This window comes from Lampris incognitus, chromosome 8 (assembly GCF_029633865.1).
Source record: "Lampris incognitus isolate fLamInc1 chromosome 8, fLamInc1.hap2, whole genome shotgun sequence".
NCBI classification, from domain to species: domain Eukaryota; kingdom Metazoa; phylum Chordata; class Actinopteri; order Lampriformes; family Lampridae; genus Lampris; species Lampris incognitus.
The window spans coordinates 20359391-20385229 of NC_079218.1; the positions used below are offsets into that span (position 1 = coordinate 20359391).

General features: G+C 40.3%; 1 protein-coding gene across 3 annotated transcripts in view; it reads right to left on the bottom strand.

Moving 5' to 3' along the window:
* Positions 1-454: 454 nt before the first annotated feature.
* Positions 455-25839, bottom strand: part of LOC130116608 (complement factor B-like) — a 37741-nt gene continuing 12356 nt past the window's right edge. For all 3 annotated transcript variants that reach the window (XM_056284570.1, XM_056284571.1, XM_056284572.1), the window contains exons 7-18: positions 17774-17921; positions 17468-17590; positions 16969-17079; positions 16524-16658; positions 10668-10777; positions 9449-9569; positions 4309-4447; positions 3882-3958; positions 3577-3668; positions 3209-3338; positions 1578-1627; positions 455-1303 (exon numbers count right to left, since the gene is read on the bottom strand). In XM_056284570.1, the coding sequence (XP_056140545.1) occupies positions 1130-1303; positions 1578-1627; positions 3209-3338; positions 3577-3668; positions 3882-3958; positions 4309-4447; positions 9449-9569; positions 10668-10777; positions 16524-16658; positions 16969-17079; positions 17468-17590; positions 17774-17921 (1410 nt within the window). In that variant the 3' untranslated portion in view covers positions 455-1129. The remainder of the gene's footprint in view (positions 1304-1577; positions 1628-3208; positions 3339-3576; positions 3669-3881; positions 3959-4308; positions 4448-9448; positions 9570-10667; positions 10778-16523; positions 16659-16968; positions 17080-17467; positions 17591-17773; positions 17922-25839) is intronic.

Sequence of the window (25839 nt, forward strand, 5' to 3'; positions counted from 1 at the left end):
TAATCGATGGTCAAAAATACATATGACAGCGAACTGATTCAATTACTTTTAAACCAATTTCCAAGCCATGAGTATGAGAAATAGGCTATAAATCCTTTTCATGCAAAATGAGAATCTGATTTACCACATATATTTTAAGTAGGAAGGTGCGAGTTGGCCTGATGCCAGATTGATTGTCCGCATTGCGCAGGGTATTTGCACGGAGAATTGGACGAGGGCCTTTTGGACTGTGTGGTCGACCTGCGGTTGAATTGGATGGGTCTATCAACAGAGCCGAGCATGGGATAGGGAAATTTTAAGTGCGGTAGGGTTTTTTTTTTTTGCCATAGACTTTGTTACATGACGCTTCATGTAACGTAGATCTGCAAAGTTTAATCTTTGCTCGCAAATATCAGCAACAGTATGGACAAATATCTGAATTAATTTAGCATATTCACTTGTTTTCAGAGAAATCTTTTGAGGCGATAAAGTTGTGCTTTATTTCAATGTTCACAAACGATGAATATCAACAAATCTTTTCCAGTACTGTGGTTATTCTTAGGAAAATTCCCTTGGTCCGACATTGCAGGACATGCAGCATACAGATGGCTGCAGGACAACGGTGTTCTAACGAGAGGCCCCACAATCCAGTTACCGTCCCAATATAAAGCCGTTTGGATGCTGTATATGAGCAGTCACTTTAGAATATTCTAGTGTGTGTGCGCGCGCGCATGTGCGTGCGTGCGTGTGTGTGTGTGTGTGTGTGTGTGTGTGTGTGTGTGAGTGAGTGTGTGTGAGTGACCTGGTATAGCAGTGCTGAAGAATCAAAAGGTAGACATAATCCATTAAAATGGCTGGCATGCCTTGTTTTGTTTTCCATACATGGGTTACATCTACAGTACATGGTTAGCTGATTAAACTGTAACCTGGACATCATTTTGCACTCAGTTTTTCTGCAAGAATAACCTGATGCAGAACAGTGCATAATCATACATTGTTCATTCAAGAAGGGAAACATTTGAGCAAACATCGGGGATGAAAAATGATCAATTCAGCCATGCATCCCTCAGCGAAACAGTACGGCAAATGTAAGGCCACAAAACACACACAATTCAAACAAATGAAACGGTTACAATCACATCATATGAATTTAGTCTACAAACTCAAGGGGTGCATAGTCATCCTGATCGTCATTTCCAAGGATGGATTTGAGAAAAGGGACAACTCTGAAAAGATTAATGTGGAAATCTCTGGATGTTTCAACTGAATCAACAACTTCACCGCTGCTGCACATAGTCGTGGTTCCCCAGCTGACCAATGCAACCTGTGAAGTAAACATTGGATTGTTAAATGGAGTGCAAAGATGATCAATGAAAATACATTGATTCAGTTTGACAATTCAAGGGGTTTCATTCTAAAATGCTATATATTTGTTCGGTATGTTATGACTTTGCTTTCATGCCAGTACGTCAAGTGAGGGGGTGTCAACTTTCTTCAAACGGTTGAATTTTGAAAACAAAACTGAACAAAATGCAAAACAGAAGAAAAAAAAGTGATTTTGCAATGAAACTTTAGATTTAAAACACGCATTTGTTTACCTGTACTGTGCGATGCTGATAGTTCTTGAACACGGCGCCACCAGAATCTCCTGTCCCAAAGAATACACATGTGAATGGGTACATACAGCACACAATCAACGACCCTTAGCTACTGATTTAGGCCTATGTTGCTCCTGTAGTTGTGTTAAAAGTGCAGACGAATTGAAACCCTTACTCATGTTAATCAGCCTTGCAGACAAAAAGGGGAAATTTTATGAATACTGTCTCTTCTCTTCGTCAACTGCAAATGCTTGTCGATGCATGGCTGCTCATGTGTTAAGTTTATTAACACAGGAGCAGAATTACATTTGTGATTATGGACTCAACATATGGACTCGTAATTGTGGGCTCAGATATAACTCTGAATTTACACATCAAGTCGATAACAAAATCAGCTTGTTATCAGGCATCTTAAGCTCAGGTCTCTGCACCAGCTTCCAGTGTCATAGAAAACGACTTTAAAATGCCACTGCTCATCTACAAATCGCTCCATGGAGTGGGACTGAAACACATCCCTGACTTGCTTTTACCATATGAACTCTCTTGACCTCTGGCAATGGTCTGTTTATTAAAACAAAGCATATCTGAAATAACATTTAGTTATTATGCTACACATAGCTGGAAAAAAAACTTTCAGAAGATATAAGACTTACTCCAACCCCGACCACTTTTAAAACTAGGCTAAAAAGTTTTTATCTTCGTCATTGCCTTTGACTGAATCTTCAGCATATCGAGAGTTGCACTTTGACCCTGCATGTTAACTCTTAATTCTGTTGTGATATTCTGTTTTTCTATGGCTGGTTTCGGCGTGTCCCATTTTAAAACGCTAATATCGTATTGTGATGTTTGTTTGACTGATCCTGTTTATGTTACCACTTGCTTGTTTGTCTGTTTGGCTAGCTCTCATACCAACAATCTACAAGAAATTAATCCATCCATTATCCAAACCACTTATCCTGCTCTCAGCATTGCGGGGATGCTGGAGCCTATCCCAGCAGTCATTGGGTGGCAGGCAGGGAGACATCCTGAGGCCGCCAAGCCATCACAGGGGCCAGCCCCCCCACACCTAGGGACAATTTAGTATGGCCGATTCACCTGACCTACATGTCTTTGGACTGCGGGAGGAAACCGGAGCACCCGGAGGAAACCCACGCAGACACGGGGAGAACATACAAACTCCACGTAGAGGATGACCTCCAAGCTTGGACTACCCAAGCTGCACTTGTGAACTGAATTTCAATGCATTTTAATGGGAGGCTCTGACTCTGTCCGATTAGCTTTTTCTGTTTAACCAGTTCTGGCATTTTTTTTCCCTCTACATTTTTACTTTTTATTTATTTTTATCTTATTCTGTTTCTTATTTCATGTCTGTTCATGCCTTATGTTAAGCAATATCAATTGCCATTTTGAATCAAATGTGCTATACAAATAAACTTGCCTTGCCTAATAACTATTTTAATATCAGGTCCTATTTTCACCTTAAAAAAATGACAAGAAGAACAAACGCATCAATATCTTGCTTTATATATGACACCCATATACTAAGGTAGAGGGTCAAGTCAATGAAATACTATATCTAAACAATTTCATATCATACACCTTAATATGTAGATACGCCAGACAGAACATACCTGTGCATGCTATGTGATCTATTTCGGGTTGCCGGCCACCAGTACAAATGAAGTTATCAGTTACGGCGTCTTTTGGGTTTGTTGTCGTGATGCCATTTGCCTGCAGGGCATGACTGATACAGCTCTCTCTCTGTGGTGGGAATTTGAAAAGAACAACATAGGTTATGAATGTTTTCGCATGGCATGTAATCACGCAACAGTTGCACCCTGAAGTTATCGAGTGAGCAGGATGGCAGACAGAAACAAAGACTTGACCACACAGGAACAAGCACACATACTTACAAACACACTCACATGAAACACATATATGCACATAAAGGTTACACAGTTACCGAATATGGCACTGCTAGGAGAAATCATACACTCACTGTATCTCCAAGCTTAGCAATGACATGTTTCTCCAATGCTGAGGCAGTAAGGAAACTCAGCTCTTCATTTTTGGGTGGCAACAAACGCTGCTCTGTATTGGGAGAGTAGAGGCGTTCATCAGATATTACAACGTATGTTGCTGAATGATTCATTCATATGATAAATACTGACTTGATCTAAGTACAAGGCCAGTAACACTGCAGTTGAATGAGCTATTGATTAAATTGTGGAGCGACAAAAACAGATGGTTTGACCATTGTGGACTAATTTGTGGTTTTAGCATGTTTGGGTTGATTCATGTCACCTTGTTGCTTGCAGGTGTTACTGCCAACAAATCCCAGAGCTTCACTAGTCTCCTTTGTACAAGGTATGCAAATGGGTCTAAGAATGTGATGAAAAAGTACACAATCACATGTTAGTGTAATTTGTGAGTCATTCTGAACATGGAATATTTATCTCAAATCTAGAAAATTGAGAACATTATTCTCTGCTGGCAACAACTGATAAATCCAATAAATTTTTCAGTTGACAGAAATGGTTTGTGTGTGTGTGTGTGTGTGTGTGTGTGTGTGTGTGTGTGTGTGTGTGTGTGTGTGTGTGTGTGTGTGTGTGTGTGTTGATTGGCGTTGAGATCTTCACAGTGGTAAGGACTGGGAGTATGACCTAATATGAGGATACATTCAAAGCTGAGCTTGTTTATCACTTAGTAAGCAGGACCATGTATCCCCCACCTGATGTTGGTGGAGATCGTGATGGCATCCTTCAGCTCAATGAGAGCAACATCATAGTCATAGAATTCGGACACTCCAAGATTTTCTCTACCTTTAACATTGTAGTCTTTGTGTAATATGATATTTTTCACTTCCCTTGCTGTGAAGGAGACACAAAATAAAAAATTTAGAGCAGTTCATGGTCAGAGCCATACAGTATTCACAAATAATGGACAAGAGCTGGAATAAATTGATCAACATTTATCCTGATTCCACTGTTTCCTTGTGTGCTATGTGTCTGATAATGCATTTGAAGGCCCCTTGGAGTAGATTAACTTCTAACGGAATGAAATCCCAATTCACCATGTGAGTCAGACCCTTGAATGTGGCCGATATCGACTTACAGACATTTATATTTTGGTACACATTTTGTGATACTCTGTTGATTTCTATGAGAATGATACATCTTTTTGCTTTCAAAGTACGATGTCAATAAAGAGCCGTAGAAGCCAATTAAGCTAGTGGGGATTGTGCCTGGCTATTGGACACTTCAGAAGGGCAGAATGCTTCCTGTCACAGTAGACTGAACTTGGGGAACTTGGTTGCAAGCCTTCTCCATTCATTGTTAAAAAAAAAAAAGTAAAATCTTATTACCACAAAAATCAGGGGGGTTTTTCCCCCCCAAAAAACGTATTATCACTTTATAGTGATAATAAGTTTTAATTGCCATTTAAATGATCAACTGATATGACTCATGTTATTTAACATTTCAAAAACCGGTATTTTGATAAGTGAGTTTCGGAGCAGTTAAAAAGAGACATAACAAACCTCATAACTGCCCATTTAAAACAACTGTCAGGTAAATTAATGGTCAAAAAGTGAGTTGGAAATTAAATTTGTCTACTACTACTACTTTCGGCTGCTCCCGTTAGGGGTCGCCACAGCGGATCATCCGTTTCCATTTCTTCCTGTCTTCTGCGTCTTCCTCTGTCACACCAGCCACCTGCATGTCTTCCCTCACCACATCCATAAACCTCCTCTTTGGTATTCCTCTTTTCCTCTTCCCTGGCAGCTCCATCTTCAGTATCCTTCTCCCAATATACCCAGCATCTCTCCTCCACACATGTCCAAACCATCTCAATCTTGCCTCTCTTGCTTTGTCTCCAAACCGTCCAACTTGAGGGTCCCTCTAATATAATCGTTCCTAATCCTTTCCTTCTTCGTCACTCCCAGTGAAAATTTTAGCATCTTCAACTCTGCCACCTCCAGCTCCGCCTCCTGTCTTTTCGTCAGTGCCACTGTCTCCAAACCATATAACATAGCTGGTCTCATAACCATCTTGTAAACCTTCCCTTTAACTCTTGCTGGTACCCTTCTGTTACAAATCACTCCTGACACTCTTCTCCACCCAGTCCACCACCCTGCCTGCACTCTCTTCTTCACCTCTCTCCTGCACTCCCCATTACTTTGGACAGTTGACCCCAAGTATTTAAACTCATATGCCCTCATCACCTCCACTCCTTGCATCCTGACCATTCCACTGTCCTCCCTCTCATTCACGCATAGGTATTCCATCTTGCTCTTACTGACTTTCATTCCTCTTCTCTCCAGTGCATACCTCCACCTCTCCAGGCTCTCCTCAACCTGCACCCTACTTTTGCTACAGATCACAATGTCATCTGCGAACATCATCATCCATGAGACTCCTGCCTGATCTTGTCCATCAACCTGTCCATCACCATTGCAAACAAGAAAGGGCTCAGAGCCGATCCTTGATGTAATCCCACCTCCACCTTGAACCCATCTGTCATTCCAACCGCACACCTCACCATTGTCACACTTCCCTCATACATATCCTGCACCACTCCTACATACTTCTCTACAACTCTCGACTTCCTCATACAATACAACACCTCCTCTCTCGGCACCTTGTCGTATGCTTTCTCTAAATCTACAAAGACTCCTTCTGGCCTTCTCTATACTTCTCAGTCAACATTCTCAAAACAAACATCACATCTGTGGTGCTCTTTCGTGGCATGAAACCATACTGATGCTCGCTAATCATCACCTCTCCTCTTAACCTAGCTTCTATTACTCTTTCCCAAATCTTCATGCTGTGGCTGATCAACTTTATACTTCTGTAGTTGCTACAGTTCTGCACATCGCCCTTGTTCTTAAAAATCAGTACCAGTATGCTTCTTCTCCACTCCTCAGGCATCCTCTCACTTTCCAAGATTGTGTTAAACAATCTAGTTAAAAACCCCACTGCCATCTCTCCTAAACATCTCCATGCCTTCACAGGTATGTCATCAGGACCAACTGCCTTTCCACTCTTCATCCTCTTCATAGCTGCCCTCACTTCCTCCTTGCTAATCCACTGAACTTCCTGATTCACTATCCCTACATCATCCAACCTTCTCTCTCTCTCATTTTCTTCATTCATCAGCCCCTCAAAGTACTCCTTCCACCTTCTCAGCACACTCTCCTCGCTTGTCAGCACATTTCCATCTCTATCCTTGATCGCCCTAACTTGCTGCATATCCTTCGCAGCTCAGTGCCTCTGTCTAGCCAATCGGTACAAGTCCTTTTCTCCTTCCTTAGTGTCTAACCTGTCATACAACTCACCATATGCCTTTTCCTTTGCCTTTGCCACCTCTCTCTTTGCTTTATGCTGCATCTCCTTGTACTCCTGTCTACTTTCTTCATCTCTCTGACTATCCCACTTCTTTGCCAACCTCTCCCTCTGTATAATTTGCTATACTTCCTCATTCCACCACCAAGTCTCCTTGTCTTCCTTCCTCTGTCCTGATGTCACACCAAGTACTTTCCTAGCTGTCTCCCTCACTATTTCTGCAGTGGATGCCCAGCCATCCGGCAACTCTTCACTACCACCCAGTACCTGTCATAACTCCTGCCTGAACTCAACACAACAGTATTCCTTCTTCAAATTCCACCATTTGATCTTCGGCTCTGCCTTCACTCATGTCCTCTTCTTAGTCTCCAAAATCATCCTACAGACCACCATCTGATGCTGCCTAGCTACGTTCTCCCCTGTCACCACCTTACAGTCTCCAATCCCTTTTAGATTGCACCTTCTACATAAGATATAGTCCACCTGTGTACACTTTCCTCCACTCTTGTATGTCACTCTGTGTCCCTCCCTCTTCTTAGAATATGTATTCACCACAGCCATTTCCATCCTTTTCACAAAATCCACCACCATCTGTCCTTGACACCATACCTATCCATCACCTCCTCATCACCTCTGTTCCCTTCACCAACATGTCCACTGAAGTCCACTCCAATCACCACTCTCTCCTCCTTGGGTACCCTCAAATTTAATTTCAGAAATTAAATTTGTAAAAATCCTAAAGTTGAAAATTAACTGAAATTGAAATCAATTCTCTTAACTCTGTCAAGCATCTTTCAACAGATTAATAGGCAATAAATATGTCTGGCACCAAAAAGTTAAGATTTCAATGCATTGTGATGCATTGTTAGGTGGTATGTGATAAAATGCCATGTATATGTGGTAGTATGCAGTATAAATGTCATGTATATATGATAGTATGTGGTAGAATGTCATGTATGTGATATGTGGTAGAATGTCATGTATGTGATATGTGGTAGTATGTGGTAAAATGTGATGTATGCTATATGGGTAGTATGTGGTAGAATGTCATGTATATGTGGTATTATACAGTATAAATGTCATATATGTTATATGTGGTAGTATATGGTAGAATGTCGTGTATGCCATATGTGGTAGTATGTGGTAGAATGTCTTGTGTGCTATAAGTGGTAGTATGTGGTAGAATGTCATGTGTGCTATATGTCATAGAATGTTGTGTATGCGAAATGTGTAGTCATGTATGTTATATGTGGTAGAATGTCATGTATTCTATATGTGGTAGTATGTGGTAGAATGTCATGTATGTTATATGTGGGAGTATGTGGTAGAATATCACATATGCTATATGTGGTAGCATGTCATGTATGTTATATGTGGTAGTATGTGGTAGAAGGTTGTGTATATGTGTTAGCATGTCATGTATGCTATATGGGTAGTATGTGGTAGAATGTAATGTATATGTGGTATTATGCAGTATAAATGTCATGTATGTTATGTGTGGTAGTATACGGTAGAATGTTATGTATGCTATAGGTGGTAGAATGTCATGTATGTTATATGTGGTAGTATGTGTTAGAATGTCGTGTATGCCATATGATATGTGGTAGTATGTGGTAGAATGTCATGTGTGCTATATGTTGTAGAATGTTGTGTATGTGATACATGTAGTCATATATGCTACATGTGGTAGAATGTGGTAGAATGCCATGTATGTTATATGTGAGAGTATGTGGTAGAATATCATGTAAGCTATATATGGTAGAATGTCATGTATGTTATATGTGGTAGAAGGTTGTGTATATGTGGTAGCATGTCATGTATGCTATATGGGTAGTATGTGGTAGAATGTCATGTATGTTATATATAGTAGTATGTGGTAGAATATTGTGTACGTTATATGTGGTTGTATGTGGTAGAATGTCATGTATGTGATATGTGGTAATATGTGGCAGAATGTCATGTATGTTATATGTGGTATTATGTGGTAGAATGTCATGTATGCTATATGGGTAGTATGTGGTAGAATGCCATGTATGTTATATGTGGTAGTATGTGGTAGAATATCATGTGTGTGATATGTGGTAGTATGTGGTAGAATGTCATGTATGCTATATGTGGTAGAATGTCATGTATATGTGGTGGTATGCAGTATAAATGCCATGTATGTTATATGTGGTAGAATGTCATGTATGCTATATGTGGTAGTATGTGGTAAAATGTCATGTACATGATAGAATGTCATATATGTTATATGCGGTAGTAGCAGTACCTAATGGAGCAAAAGTGATATTCATCTTGTGCTGCTAACAATTTATGTGTTTATCATGCAACACTCATATCACACAGTGAATTGCAATGAATATATGAGAATGATTTTTTTTAAATGACATTATCAGCTAGTGAAATACCAGTGATAGTTTATATTCTGTGCACCGAAGAGAACATACACGGGCAAAAATACATACAAGTATACATTTTTACAAATATAAAATAAATATGAAATAAATAAGATAAGTATTTGAACATTACCGCCATTTTCCAAAATACCAAGCTGAACACTGATGTCTTTGAGTTGATCGTCGAACTCGAAGCAGTGAGCGGCAGTCAAAATAAACTTGGGAGTCACCAGAGAGCCGAGGCATTTCCGAGTCTAAAGAGAAGTCAAAATCATTACTCTCCTAATTTACATAATCATCTTTACAAAAAATACAGTTTTTTAATACACTTAAGACACAATCCATTCAAGCAATTGGTTCTCCTTACTTTTAAAGGTTAAACCTCTAAAGCTATTACAAAATGTAAAAAGATAATTAGGACACCTTAGAACTTTGCCCTACACCCCCTGTTCACATGTTTTCCATTAGCCGAGTCAATTTAATTTGTATAGCCAAAAATCCCGCGGTAGTCCCAAAGGGCTTTACAATCAGCACAATAAACAACAATATATCACCATATATGGCATATGACACCCTCTATCCTTGGACCCTTGACCTGAATGAGGAAAGACTCCACATGAAAAACCGCATCAGGAGAAGAAAAAAAGAAGAAGAAAAAAAGGAGAAACCTCAGGAAGAGCAAGAGGAGGGATCCCTCATTTAGGACAGACAGACATGCAACAGTTGTTGAATGCACAGAGTAGACAAGAGTAACATAAGTATAATGTACCATCTGAAATTACACACAGAGCAAATTAATGTAAAATATACAAAGAATTTGTTTAATTACTGCTAAGCAAGAGTCAGATAGTCATTGTTGAAACCTGACATTTAAAATATTGTCTCCACTCTGTTCTTATTGGTCAAATCCAACTAGATTATCAGCAGTTAGCTTCCCCAAGCAAAAGAGGAACAGTTCATTTTAAAACGTCCATGTTATTCAAAAGGCTTTGGACAGGCCTGTCAATATTTTCATGAACATGAGTGATGCCTGACAGAACCAGAAATCTGCAGCTACAATCATGAAGTAATCATTTTACCATGAACTTGACATTTGACAATGAAACTAATGGTGACAACAGTAAGTCTGATATTCTGCATTATTTCTTCTAATATAAAGACATTTTATGCAGGACATTTCATGCATGCTGAGATGAAATATGGATCGCTGTTTTTATTTCCACATTCAGTGTTGCAAACCGGTTCTCATTTGCATGATGCAGACTTTTTTATCCATTTATTTCATTAACTAAGAGATTGTTCACATCGTTCGATTTGGATAAAAATTTAGCAAAAGACATTGACTTTATTACCTTGATGAATATATTGGCCAGCCATGGGAACATTTTCTGTCTGCTGTCAGAACTTTCATCAAGGTTATATTCCCTGTGAAGGCCACATAAACCCTTAACCTCTTCTTCATCTAAACAAGAAAAATATCAAAATGCATATAAAAACCTTGCCTCTTCCTCAGTAAAAACACAATCTCATCCAAGCTGCTATAAATTAGTATTAATGTCATGGTACATATTCTAAACAGATGATAGTTTCCATGGAAAACTAAAATATGGTATAGATTGATAGTTTTAAACATTTAAGTTTAGCACCTCAGGATCACTTATATTATGCTAAAAAATGCCAACTGTTTAATTTTTCCTCATCTCCTGGGGCCTCATTCATACGTACTAATTTGTTCTTACACAACAATGGAACTTTTTTAACCCTCAAGCTTGTCTGACAGGCAGTAGTAAAACCTGATAGTTATTTGTAATTCCTTCCCCCTATCATCTATTGTCTATCTCTTGCAATGAGCCATCACTCAGGCTTGCAAAGACATCAGTATTAGCCAATTGGAATCTAAATTCAGGGGTTACCCAGGTTCTACACTGACCTCTGAGACTAACTTCAAGGCTAAAAAAATCCCATGGGTGTGTAAGAACACATTTGTTTATACAAACTATTGATGAATGAGGCCCCTGATCTCTCTATCGGCAAGAATGAATGAATGAATGTCTTTATTTGTCATTGCACAGCTGTACAACTAAATTAAGTGCAACTCCCCAGTGGTACAAAATAAAAGAATAAAATATATACAAAGAAGAAGAAGAAGAGGGTCACGTTGATATGCTGTAAGATTTTGGAATTTACTTTAAAGTATGAAAGTATGGAAGACTTGGCCATCGTTCAATTATACATTTTTTTTGTGGCAGATATATAATACAGAGCTCAGCAGTATATACAAGTCTCTGTGGAGCAACAAGAGGCCCTTCTTGTGGGATAAAAGCCACAAGACAACTTCAACAGCTAGTCCCATAGTCGCTGTAGATTGCCTACGCCGTATTGATCTAAGTGGAACTTAAAATGTGATTACTCGATAAGATATCATGCATGTTAGCATTCTTCTTTTAGTTTTTCTCACTGGGATACTCTTCCTTATAATAATGCCCCCCCTTCATTGAAAATTTCAAGACAAGACATCATTCCCATTGAGATGAGATGGTATTAAGATGCAGATCAACAGCTATGCATCATTTGCTTGTTCCTAGGGGAGTGAGAAACCATTTACTATTCTCCCATTAAGATCACATTTTTCCATCTCTCCAGCTTGTCTGCGTCATGTCTGCTGAATTCAAAAGTGGAGTTGAATGCTGAGGTGGCGAATGCCGAGCTGTCACTGAATATTCTACTATTATCCTGCTTCTTATTCTTCTCATTTTCCTGTCGGATTTGGGTGGGATAATTTTGTTAAGGCTTTAAGGGTCTCGGTGCCACACACACAATTTATCTCACCCACACATTTTTGCTCTTATGTTGTCATGTATTTTTGTTTCAATGTGCAAATAAACCCATAAATGAATAAAAATGTGGGGGAAAAAAGTCTGTTTATCCTCCAGGGGATCAGACTGAATCTGGCTTCACTATTACAGCAACAGCAAAGTGCATCACAACTGAAATTTTGTGAATTACGGGTAAGGCCCTTTAACCCGACACCCTACTCTATCCCCTGTGGTCTAGTGGAAGTTGTTTTATGATGAGCAAAAGTGTTGGGTGAGTGGGTTTGTCTGGCTACTCGCCCAGAGGAGATCTTCCGAATGGCTGACAGTGGAGAAAAAGTTTTCACCATGCTCACTTGCAGGCGAGGATTTTACACAGGGGTCGCCAAAGCATGGTTATGATGAATTAATATTGGACATATTAACACAAAAATGGACATTTCAGTCTATGATAAGATTACTTTGACATTCTTATCAAGTATGACACTTAAGAAATGTTCGAGTATGTATATGCATGGATTTTATTGACCATATTTACTAATCCCTTTCAAATTGAGCAATTTAGGAGTCGGGAAGCTTCACATCACGTGATGTGACTTTCCAGTAAATCTGAGGGTAAAAAGTGAAATGTGCTTCTAAAATGAAAGTGCAAGCGCAGAACAGAGGCTTGTTCTCATTTTAAGCTAAGTGATATTCAGTTTGTGGCCGTGAAATTGGATATTGAGCTGTGTTGTCAAAAGTAACCTTAAATAAATATCTTGATGCATGCTCAATGATCCAGCTAAGAAAATCAAATAAGTTTGAATCAGTTCATCTGGATACAATGTTTACTGACAGATACATTTCATCACTCAACTAAGTGACATCTTCAGTCTAAACCAGCGTTTCTCAAAGTATGCTCCCCCCCCCCTTCGTAGGGGGGGTGCAGAACTACTGTTTTGACGTTGGAATCTTTTTCACAGCAGACAATCAACAGAAAATGCTTTCATGGGACAGAGAATCTGTGGGTTCACAGAATGGAGAGATATTTGACAGGAACGAAAAGAAAGACAGGCAGTGCTTCTGAGACAAACAAGACAAAGTGCTAAGCTGACGGTACTCAACCAAAAACCAAGTTAAGAAAATATGACGAAGCCTATCTTGCTCTTGGGTTCACAGTAAATGTGGTGGGAGATGAGAAGAGACCAGCGTGTATTTTATGTCTGAAAACTCTGGCAGCTGATAGTATGAGACCAAACAAATTAAGAAGACACTTAGAGACATTACACCCCAGTCACGTCAATAAGCCACTCAAGGGGCGTCGGGGTAGCATAGTGGTCTATTCTGTTGCCTACCAACATGGGGATTGCCAGTTCGAATCCCTGAGTTATCTCCAGCTTGGTTGGGCATCCCTACAGACACAATTGGCCGTGGGTGTGTCCTGGTTTTTGCACTAGCGCCTCCTCTGGTCGGTAGGGGCGCCTGTTTGGGGGGGAGGGGAACTGGGGGGAATAGTGTGATCCTCCCACATGCTACACCCCCCTGGTGAAACTCCTCACCCTCAGGTGAAAAGAAGTGGCTGGCGACTCCACATGTATCAGAGGAGGCATGTGGTAGTCTGCAGCCCTCCCCAGATCGGCAGAGGGGGTGGAGCAGCAACCGGGACGGCTTGGAAGAGTGGGGTAATTGGCCGGATACAATTGGGGGGGGGATCTAAATAAATGAATAAGCCACTCGAGTTCTTTCAGAGAAATTTTGGTGCATACCGTCAGCAGGAACATTGCTTTGTAAAAGCTGCATCAGTGAACAACAAAGCACTAACGGCATCATACAAAGTCACATACAGAATTGCCCAGTGCAAGAGACCACACACAATAGCTGAGGAGCTCTTACTGATATGTGTCAACTATGTTTAATGAGAGGAAGGCTGTCCCTCTGTCCAGTGATATAGTTAGAAGACATATGTGACATTTCAAATGACCTTGAAGCACGACTCACTGACAAACAAAGACAAACGTTTTGCCTTACAGGTGGACGAGGCTACTGACAGCAATAAAGACTGCTTGTTTATTGCTTATGTTCGCTTTGTGATGTCAGAGTCACTGTGTGAGGATTTGCTGTTTTGCAAGTACGTCCCAAGTAGAGTGACAGGCTGATGAGATCTTTTGGCTTCTTTGCTGTTACCTGAGAGAACATGGGCTGAAATGGGAGAACTGTGCGGCCGTTTGCACGGATGGTGCACAGACCATAGCAGGGAAAACAAAAGGTTTGCAGGCACTAATCAAGAGCATCTCGCCAAATGCGCAATGGACGCACTGTGTCATACACAGAGAAGCACTAGCATTAAGACAGATTAGCCCTAACCTAAACGAGGTTTTGACTGATGTTGTTAGCGTGGTCAATTTCATCAAAACAAGACCCCTGAGAGCGCGGCTTTCTCTGCACTTTGTGAGGAGATGGGAGCTGAACATTCAGCTGTGTTGTTTCACAGCGAGGCTAGGTGGCTCTCATGAGGTAAAGTGCTGTTGCATGTCTTTGAGCTCAGAGAAGAAATTCAGGTGTTTCTGAAGGAGGAGCATATGCATGAAGTTGCAAGCAAGTTTAGTGAGGAACAATTTCTGATGAAACTGGCCTATCTCAGCGATATATTTGGAAAGCTAAATGAATTAAATCTTCAGCTTCAAAGCAGAGACAACTACCTTCCTCACCTGACAGACAAGATCAGTGCATTCCCTCGAAAGCTTGAAATGTGAGGCAGGTGACTTGATCAAGGAAATACTGATTTCTTTGAGAATCTGAGTGAATTTGTTGAAATCAGTGATTCTGGAGCCACCGCAGTGATTTCATGTCTTAAGGAGCACACCTCTTCCCTGAGAGGATTCGTTCAAAAATAACTTCCCAAACAACAGTGCTCAGTATGACTGGGTGACAGATCCATTCAATGCAGCAGCACCTGTTGATTTCTGCTCTTCTGAAGAGGACCAGTTCATCGAGATGACATCTGACTCCACCTTGAGGCTGAGCTTTACAGCTCAGACACTGAGTGAATTCTGGCTTGGTGTGGAGAGGGAGTATCCACTCATAGGACACAGGGCTGTGGGCATTCTGCTTCTCTTCGCCACATCCTATCTCTATGAGATGGGCTTTTCTGCTGTTGTCTCACTTTAAACAAAGTACAGATCTAAGCTCAACATTGAGCATGACTTGAGAGTGGCAGTATCAAGCCTGCAACCCCGTTTTGAAAAGATGTGCAGTGCAAAACAGGCTCATTGCAGCCACGAATGCAGTGATAAGACTTGAGCTCTCACAATTGACTAGCTCATAATTTTTCCCAAATATCTGCATTTGTTCTTTTTTTGCAGATTCAACTTTGTTATTGTTCTAGCAAAGTGATTTTTAAATGTTATTTCGTTTTTCTGTTTTTGAAAAAGCACCCAGACTGATGGAGCAATCTAGTGACAAATGTCACAAAAAGAGGTTTGATAAAGCTGAAGTGGAACTTGGTTATTTGCACAACAGAAATTACTGAAAGAAAAGTGAAAAGAATGGTCATGATCTAGATGTTATTTAAATAAGGTTAAACTTGGCCCATTTTGTCACCATTTTGTTGGGGTGGGGGGCAAGAACATTTTTCTTCCTCCAAAGGGGGGCATGACAGAAAAAGTTTGAGAACCACTGGCAGTCAGTTGCAGTCAGTTGAGACTAAAGATGTCACTTAGTTGAGTGATGAAACATCTGTCAATAAACGTTGTATCCAGATGAATTGAGTCAACCTTCTTTGATTTAACTAAAATGAATAGAAACATTCCATGGTCAAGCAACAGCTACAACTTAGTACCGTTGAAAATGCACAGCCAAAAAAAAACAACAAAAAAACATAACAAATAGATCAAACTTTAACTTTTTAGATAGATTATAGGACTGAGAAATTCCAAGACATACGTTGGAGCAACTGTACTGTTTAATACTATGCCATATTCACTTTCACCCTATGTACTCTTTGATACCCTACAAGTGCAAAATTTAACTTGTGCAATACCGTACACAACCAAATCTGCACAATCTTATTTTCAGGAGGTTTCAGGCCTCAGTTACTGGTGTCATCATGGACAACTTACAGCACACCACTATCATGCTACACATCAAATATCGCAAATACTTAGATCTGCACTCACACTCATATTTTTTATACTTCTATATTTAGTTTTGATATATTAACTTCATATCTACCCTCTCACTTAATTTAAACTTGCCTTATGTTGTTGTGCACATGCATATATGTGTAACAGAGCAACCAATCAAGTCATTGCATTTGATTATACATGGCCAAAACATGAAATCCAACAGATGTGTTTGTAAAGACACAGGAGGCAACTTTGTTTTGCCTTCCACATCTCACTTTTACATAACACTTACCAATTATTTGGTCGAAGGTGTAATCCAAATTGTTAAGATTTTCTAATCTGAAGTAATGTTCACCATCAGCCCCTACTGCAAGGGGCTTGAGGGTTTCATCATAGGGTTCAGCTCCAAGTGCAAAAATGTAAACGTCTGTAACAGAAGGAAATTGCAAAAATGAAAAATAATCCAAAACATAACACAATGATGTCCTAGATTTTCCAACCCCCCACCCCCCTCATTGAATTACAGTGAATGTTGCTCCATCATTTTAGCAGGATGCTTGTATTATATTGTAATAGGTTGGGAAGACAAAGGTACAATAAATAATCATAGCATTTGGTGCATTAAGAAGAAAAATAAGAACAAGTTATGATATTAATTTCATTTGCAAGAAAAACCACATCAACCTATTTTTTATTTATTTATATAATTCTATAGATATTAAAGCCATCAACCTCACCAAGATATTCATCCCTTGGTGATATCTGAAATTCACCAACGGGATTCATGTATACAAGGTTCTTTATCTTTTGAAGGTTTTCTGTGGGTGGGCCCCCCATGTTGTAACCACCTGCAATGAAAAGGAACCAGCATTTGTGCAATGATGGAAAACACTGGTCATGAGGAAAACAACCATGTTCTGCTGCTTTTTCAAAACCACTTTTAAAGTGTGTGTCAGTCACCCTGAGTGGTCTGACTAATTCTAAGTAAGGTGAAAACCAACTCAAACTCAAAGATAGCAAGAGCAACATGATACACTTCATTTGCGTTTATGTCAGCAATGTATTACTACCTAATTCAGAGGATGAATGGTGCTAATAAATGTTTGAAGCCGTGTGTTTGCCAGAGCTACTGAAAAGACCTGCAGTAACATACTGAAAATGTGAATAAGAATGAGATTTTACAAAGTGTCAAATGCTTTAGTCAGAGCAATAATCATATCAAGGTACTCAAATTACCATCTGTGAAAAAGATGAGGACATGATGGTGATCCTTAAAGTTTTCTCCAGTTTCCTGCTTTATAAGAGCTATTTGTTCCAGGATAGTGTAGAATGCACTATCAAGATTTGTTCCACTTCTCTCTGTGAGGCAATTGAAACACACCCATGCATGTACACACACACAGACACAGACAGACAGACAGACAGACAGACACACACACACACACACATAGGGTGACGATAAATGACCTCCAGTATGTAAAAAAAACTAAGTAGGCTAGTGTCAAAACAGCTCAAAAACACTTTTGGATCTATTTGTCTTACCATCTGTAGTAAACTTATCCAGCTCTTCTATGATTGACTGAAGTGATTTTTTTTTGTTGCCAAAGAAATCCATGATGTTGGCAACCTCATTTACTTCAGAGGAGAAAAAGATGATTTCGTAATTTGGACTAACTGCAAAAGAGGAAATCTGTGAAGTGATAAAGTATCATACATTGGTTAAACTAGGGGATACATCATATTTCTTCTTCATCACTTTATACTAGTGATCTCCAGCTATGTGCCATCAAGAGTCATATAATACTAACTTTTCATTTCAACCAAATACTACACTATTTTTTTTCACTGACCAATTATTCCCTCTGTGGTTAAAGTTCATTATTAAAAGCAACTGGAGGAATGATTGGTTGAAATGGAAAATTACATTCCTGCGGTCCTTGTGAACTATTTCCCTTTACGTCATAAAATAGCATCAAAAGTATCAAAGAACAAACTCAGATGCATCTATCATCAGCCAAACTTCCTAGAACATGGACTGACAAGTGGCTCACACATAGCATCCTGTGTCACATATGTTTGCAAGATCAAGAACTGGGATTAGTTTATAATGCTGAACTTTAGCTCAGTGGGTGGGTAAAATATGGTGACAATTAGTTGAACGTAATGTCCTCATCACCAGGATAAGATGATAAATTGTAATTTTGACTGATTAACCGTCAAGGCCAGCCAGATTAAATTCTTTATCACTGACTGGTCAGCTGATGTCCTTTTGCCTAACATTTATTTTTCATTCAGACTTCAATCAGGCTGGCTCTTTATTTTCGTTTTGAAGGGGTAATAAAGAATTTTAGTTTGAAATCTTCAAAAATCAACTAAAATTATCAATAGAATGTGAAGAAATGGCAATTTTGACATTATGTCAAAGACATCTATGTATTGTGTTGCAGAGATAGTATCTACTGAAGTTAGCATGCTAACCAGCGAGCCCCGGCCTTGGGATGCACAATATTGGATTTTTGCTGATATCAGACATGTCAATATTTTCCAACTCACTTTGGCCGACTGCCGGTGCTGATACCAATATATGCACATATGTTTTTCCACCTAATTGCAGAGAACATCAAGTCTCTCCAGTAGTGGACTGAACTGAAGCTGCTACACTGACCATGGAAACACCCACATTGCTCATCTTTATGGACCTCTATGGTGGGTACGCCGGTGCTCGAGCACCCAATGAAAAGGTTGAGCACCCACAGGAAAGTCCGTTCTCTCATATGACCTCACCCTGTAACAAACATACTCAAGGTACCCTCTTTCCAGCAATTCCACCTCAAAAGTCAAACATACAGAATTACAGTCCTCCTTTTCCCCTTCTCGGACTCTAGTCATTCTTTTCCTCACACACACCTGCAACATCCCGAAATGACTCAACCTCTACTGACAGCGGCACACCACTTAACCTTTGTCCTTGATCTGCATGGGTAGCAAGACACAAAGCAACAACTTCCAGATCCATCAATCTTAAGGGCTCTATCGCTCTAACACCTTGAGATACAATCAATGATAACCATCCCACTTCTAGTTATTCTGATCAACCGTACATCTCCAAGTTTTCCCACTACACTTTCCAACCGCATGTGGGTCCTTGAAAATCCTGTCTTCTCTTGTCACGGCTGTCATCCCAACAAGACACGTCTCCTCTGCTCTCAATGTCTGACTAGAATTGCTTGAGCAATTTGATGTAGTCTTCTTTTTATTTTCAAACCCTCTCACGTCCTCATTTTCACTTCCAATTTCACTATCCGACTCCAACGTCATTTCTGCCATCCCCCTCCCTCTCATCCAGGCAAAATACCTTTTTTAAAATTATTATTTAATTACAAAACAATGTACAGAACAAGTTTGGGAAAAATAAAAAATGAAGGGTGGAAATAAATCAACAATGGCGGAAATGATGGTACAGTACAATTGCCTGAATCTAATATAAATGTCATGTCTCTGCCCCCTGTCATCGCCATTATCCCCTGTCATCCTGTGTCTAATTATCTTCCTTCTCCTTGTGTCAGCGTGCTTCCCACGCCACTTTGTTTTAGCCCGTTGTTGCAAGCGTTCCAGCCATTTGTACCTCTTGTGATAGCCTTCTAGTGTTTTTTGGACTCCGGATCTGAAATTCTGAGTTTGCCTCTGCCTTACCCCTTGATGTTGTTTGCCTCTTCTGACTGACTGCCTGTGTACCGAACTTGCCTGCCTAGTAAAGCCTCTGATTTTTGGAAACCTTGAACTGTCTGTCTCATGCATTTGGGCCCTCAATTCCTGCTCCTGTTGTGACAGTAAAGAGCTATCAGAATAATGAAATATAAGACAGACTAAATAATATTTTACAAACAGATCAAAAAGTACAAAAAAGAACACAAACAGGGTAATTTGAAAGGAGCACAAGAGAGCAAGGTTAAGATTTTAAAATAGCAAGGACTGAGATACAGATGTATACAATAATTTAGCCATTCCGTTCATTTTTTCCATATTTTTCAGCAACTTAAAGTAGTTGGCAAAGCTGTGCAAGAAAACTGTGAAAGAGGGAGTACTGTCGTTCCATTTACAAGAATGTTTATGATAGTTACCTAGAATAATTATGAGGTTAACAAGGTCTGAAATTTTTGCACCTAAATTGACAATAAAATGAATGTCACTATATGTAAAAGAAGGTACGTTATCCAGTTTTAAAGACAGCCAATTATGAAAATCAGACCAAAACAAATCATGTATGAGCATTTAAAGAATAGATAGCCAATAGTTTCAGCTTCTGAAGAACAAAAGATGCAAGGATCCACTTCAAATGTAAATCTCGAGTGAAGAAAATCACTAACAAGGTATATTGCGGATACTATTTTAAAGTGGGTTTCTTTGACCTTAGGAGCAATTGGACAAGATAAATAAAAAGAAAAGGATTGCCTCTTTAAAGGGGCCTCAATGTTATCCCGTACAAGACAAGGCCCTGAAATTTCTATATTTGAAGACTAAACTAACTTTTTTGTTATCACACTTTTTATCCAGCAGATTGACATCATCAACATTTAAAGAAGGCAAAGCAGGTACAATCGAAGAATATTGTATACTGTATTGTATACATATTTAAGTTGTGTTTTACAGTTCCGTTTGCACATAGCTGCACTGTAAGCGATAGTTTTGTATATATTTTTTTACAATGCTGAATGCTGCTGTTTAAATTGTTTGACTTTAAACCTGTTGGTCACTTTAACTACTGTTTTTTTTGTAGTGTTTGAATAAAGGGTGGGAGTCTTTCATAAGCAAGTGTTGTTGTCGACTATATACTGGGGAAGTATTTGTTCTCCATTTGAGCAAGATGTTTTAAGGTGGTTAATTGGCTATCATAAGCAAAGTGCTTCCATGTATTTTATTACTATTATTATTATTATTATTATTATTATTATTTCTCCTTGTGTACCTGCCTTGTTGTGGCAGAGAGGCGTGCGTGTCCTTACAATCCCGGGAGCTATGCTAGCGGGGGACTAGTACCCCTGGCAGGTGCAACCAAGTTGTACAGGTCGCCGGGGGAGGGGCCAGACTAAAGGCTACACACACCAAGTCCTGTTAAGCAGGGGAGGGAAGATGGCCAGGGCCTCCATACAGTATGTGCAGTGCCACTCCAGAAAGCAATGGTGAACTACTGGTTTTATTCTTTGCCCAAAACTCGCGCATGTCATGGTCAAAAATAAGAAAAACAGCAGATATTCTGAGTTGATTGAGACCCCCAGGGTCAACCAGGATTTTTCAGCTGGGGAGGTGACGTCCCAGAGAGGAGCGAATACAAGTAATGATGAAGTAGAGCCAAACCCAGCTGGGAGCTCTACATCTGACCCCTGTAAGAACTCATCTCAAGAGAGAGGTCCCTCGCGTAGGAAACGCAAAATTCTAAACATAGGACATGGAATGTTAGGACTTTATTGGACTCTGGAAAATTGTACCTACTCTTAAAGGAATTAGAACACTTGAAAATGAACATTATAGGACTACCAGAGATCAGATGGAGACCAGCGGCCCTTTTGAATCAAATGAACACTGCATCATATACAGCGGAAATGACAAGGGCGGACGTAATGGAGTGGCAATCATTTTAGATCCCAAGACTAAGAAAAGCCTAATAAGCTATGATCCAATATCTGATCGTATCCTTATGGTAAAGCTTGACACAAGACCAACAAAAACAACACTTATCCAAGTCTATGCACCAACCTCTCAGAGCACAGAAGAAGAAGTAGAGGATTTTTATGACCAGCTACAAAGTCAAAAACTCCCTGAAGGACAAAGACCCACTCATGATAATGGGAGATTTCAACGCAAAAGTTGGAGAAGGTGAACAGAGGAACAGTGGTCTCGGACTGTATGGCCTAGGACAACGCAATGACAGAGGAGAGAGACTTTTGACTTTCTGCCAAGCAAACAAAATGACCATCACAAATACAATGTTTAAACGTCATCCAAGAAGACGCTATACATGGATTTCACCTGATCAACAATCAAGAAACCAGATTGACTACATTTTGGTAAATACAGGTCGGATGACATCTTTTCTCAACTGCAAAAATCGACCAGGAGCAGATTGTGACACTGATCACATCTTGGTTTGTGCAAAAGTAAGAATCAAAACATTCAAAGCACAAGCAACAACGCCCACGCTAAGACATGATGTAGAAAAACTCAAAGATGAAAGCATAAAGATGAATTTCCAAATTGAGACAGAAAATAAGTTTGAAACTCTCCTCACAAACCATCTCAGAAGAGACACCATCAAATCTATATATTTGCCCGCTGCAGACACAACATTAGGGAAAAAGAAACGAAAGAAGACAAAGCCATGGATAAGCGAAGAAACTGTAAAAAATGCAGAACAAAAGAGAAAGAATAGAATAAGCAACAATTTAAAGGAATATAAAAATCTCAAAAGAAAAGTACAGTGACAGATTCGGCGAGATAAACGTAATTGGCTGGAACAGGAATGCCAGAAGATTACAGAATTCGACAAAGAGAACAAATCAAAAGAATTATTCGATCAAATCAAGTCTGTGAAACGAAAACCCTTTTCACCTAACCAACTATGTGTGAAGGACAAAGACAAGAACACTATAAATGAAATGAAAAAGTAATGAACAGATGGAAAGAATATGGAGAAGTGCTTTTTTGCCTCCCGCAAAATGAAGTCAGCCCAATCATAGCAGAAGTAAAAATAGAACTTGAACCTCCGCCATTTATGAACGAAATTGAGGATGCTATAAAACATCTAAAAGCAGGCAAATCACAAGGTTTAGACAAGATACCTGCTGAACTAATTATACATTCTGGAAACTTAGGAAAACAGGCCATTGACCTGCTATGCACCAAAATTTGGCAAAACCAAGTGTGGCCAGAAGAATGGAAAAAGCAAGAATTTGTCATGCTCTACGAATCAGGCGGCCCAAAGGAATGCTCATATTACCGAACCATAGCTCATATTAGCCACACTAGCAAAATTTTACTTTATATCATTTTAAACAGACTGAAGAGCAAAATATAGACTGAAATTGCAGAAGAACAAACTGGTTTCAGAGCCGGAAGAGGAACAGCTGATATGCTATGCCTATAACAAGTCCTCACTGAGAAGATTAATGAATACAATGAAAAAGAGGGTTACATAGTTTTCATACACGACAGTAAGGCTCTTGATAATGTAAGTCATGCAAAACTCTTTGACACAATGGAGAATATGGGCTTTCCACCTCACCTCGTATCACTCTTAGCATCACTATACAAAGACCAGGAAGCTGTTATCTGCTGGAACAACAACCACACAAGCCCCATCAAAGTTCAAAAAGGTGTTCGTCAAGGACACATCCTCTCTCCTCATCTCTTCGGTATCTACACTGAACAGTTCATGAGAGAAGTAGAAGTCGAGATTTCAGGAATCAATGTCAATGGCAGAAATCTATCAAAGCTGAGATACTCAGACGACACAGCTCTCTGTGGAAACAACCATCAAAAACTAACAAACCTTCTCGACAACATAAACAACAAAGGCAAGCTAAAGAAATTAAACTAAACGCAAAAAAGACCAAAGTAATGCACATTGGGAAAGGCACATCCCAACCCATCAAATTAGAAGGCGAAGAACTTGAAAGATTTGAAAAATTCAAATATCTGGGCTCCTTAAAATCTCATGATGGCTACTGTTCCAAAGATATCCAAACACGTATTGCTATTGCAAAAACCAAAATGATCTAACTGAAAAATATCTGGAAAAACAAAGACCTATCCAACAAACTAAAAATAAAAATTCTAAAGGCAAAAATATGGCTGACAGTGAAATATGGGGCAGAAGGCTGGACATTGAGACAAAAAGATAAAGATAGAATGCAATCTGCTGAAACGTGGTTCTACCAAAGACTCTTAAACATCAACTGGCAAGAGAAAAGAACCAATCAAAGCATCCTACAACAACTTGGCGTCAAATGAGAACTATACGGTGCCATTGTTAAAAGAAAGATGAGCTTCTTTGGTCATTCAAACCGAAACAAAAAATGCTCTCTCACAAGAAACATCATACAAGGGAAAATGGAGGGTAAACAAGGACGCGGCTGCCCCAGGATGAAGTATATGGACAACTTAAAGGAATGGACAGGACACTCTATGGCTGAAATTTTCAACACCATAAGAGACAGCGACAGATGGGGCAACAGCAGCTAATGCCCACAAGGACGACGCTGGATGAGTGAGTGAGTGTGATTATTATTATTATTAATATTATTATCATCATCCCCTTCGAGAAACGTCACCTTAACATGTTGGAGGGGTTTGGGTGTACCGGTGATCCTGGGAGCTGTGTTGTTGGGGGCAATAGGTCCTGGTAGGGTCTCCCAAGGCAAATTGGTCCCAGAGGAGGGGCCAGACTAAGAGTGATTCCCAAGAAACCCGATGAATTTACAACGGCAGAGCCACAGCACCTCACCTGGAAAAGGGAAACCGGGGCTCCCTCCTAGAGCCAGACCTGGGGAGGGAGCTCGCTGGTGAGCTTCTGGTGCCCGGGCTTTGTTGGCCCAGCCCGAAAAAACAACATGGAGCCACCACCCCGTGGGCCCACCATCCACGGGGATGAGCATTGGGGTTGGGTGCAATGCTGGCCGGGCAGCAGGAAAAGGCAGGGATCAGGTCGTGCTGACTTCTGGCATCGCAGACTGGTCCTCGGGACGTGGAATGTCAACTCTCTAGCAAGGAAGCAGCCTGAGCTGGTGCAGGAGTAGGAGCAGTACCAACTAGATATAGTTGGGCTCACCTCCACACATAGCATGGGCTCTGGTACCAAATTCCTGGAGAGGGGCTGGACTCTTTATTTTTCTGGAGCTGGCCAAGGTGACAGGCACTAGGCAGGTATGGGGATATTCACAAGTCCCCAGTTGAGCGCCGCCGTGTTGGAGTTCTCCCTGGGTAATGAGAGGGTCACCTCTATATGACTGCGAGTCGCTGGGGGAAAGGTTCTGACTGCTGTGTGTGCTCATGCACAGATTAGCAGCTTGGAGTATCCAACCTTCTTGTAGTCTCTGGGTGGTGTCCTTGTTAGGGTTCAACCTGGGGAACCTATAGTTCTGCTGGGGTACCCCAATGCTCACGTGGGCAACAATGGAGAAACCTGGAGGGGCGTGATGGGAGGAACGACCCTCCCCAATCAAAACCGGAGTGGTGCCTTGTTATTTGACTTCTGTGCGAGTCATGGATTTGCCATAACAAACACCATGTTCGGACATAAGGTAGTTCATAAGTGTACTTGGTACCAGAACACCTTAGGCCGCAGATGTGGTTGTATCATCAGATCTGTGGCTGTATGTTTTGAACACTCGGGTGAAGAGAGGAGCGGAGCTGTCAACTGATCAGCATCTGATTGTGAGTTGGATCATATGGGAGGGAACACTGCCGGACAGACCTGGCAAACCCAAACATGTAGTGAGGGTGAACTGGGAATGTCTGGTGGAGGCCCCTGTCCATGAGGTCTTCAACTCCCACCTCCGGAAGAAGTTCTCATGTATTCCGAGGGAGGCTGGGGACATGGAGTCTGAGTGGGC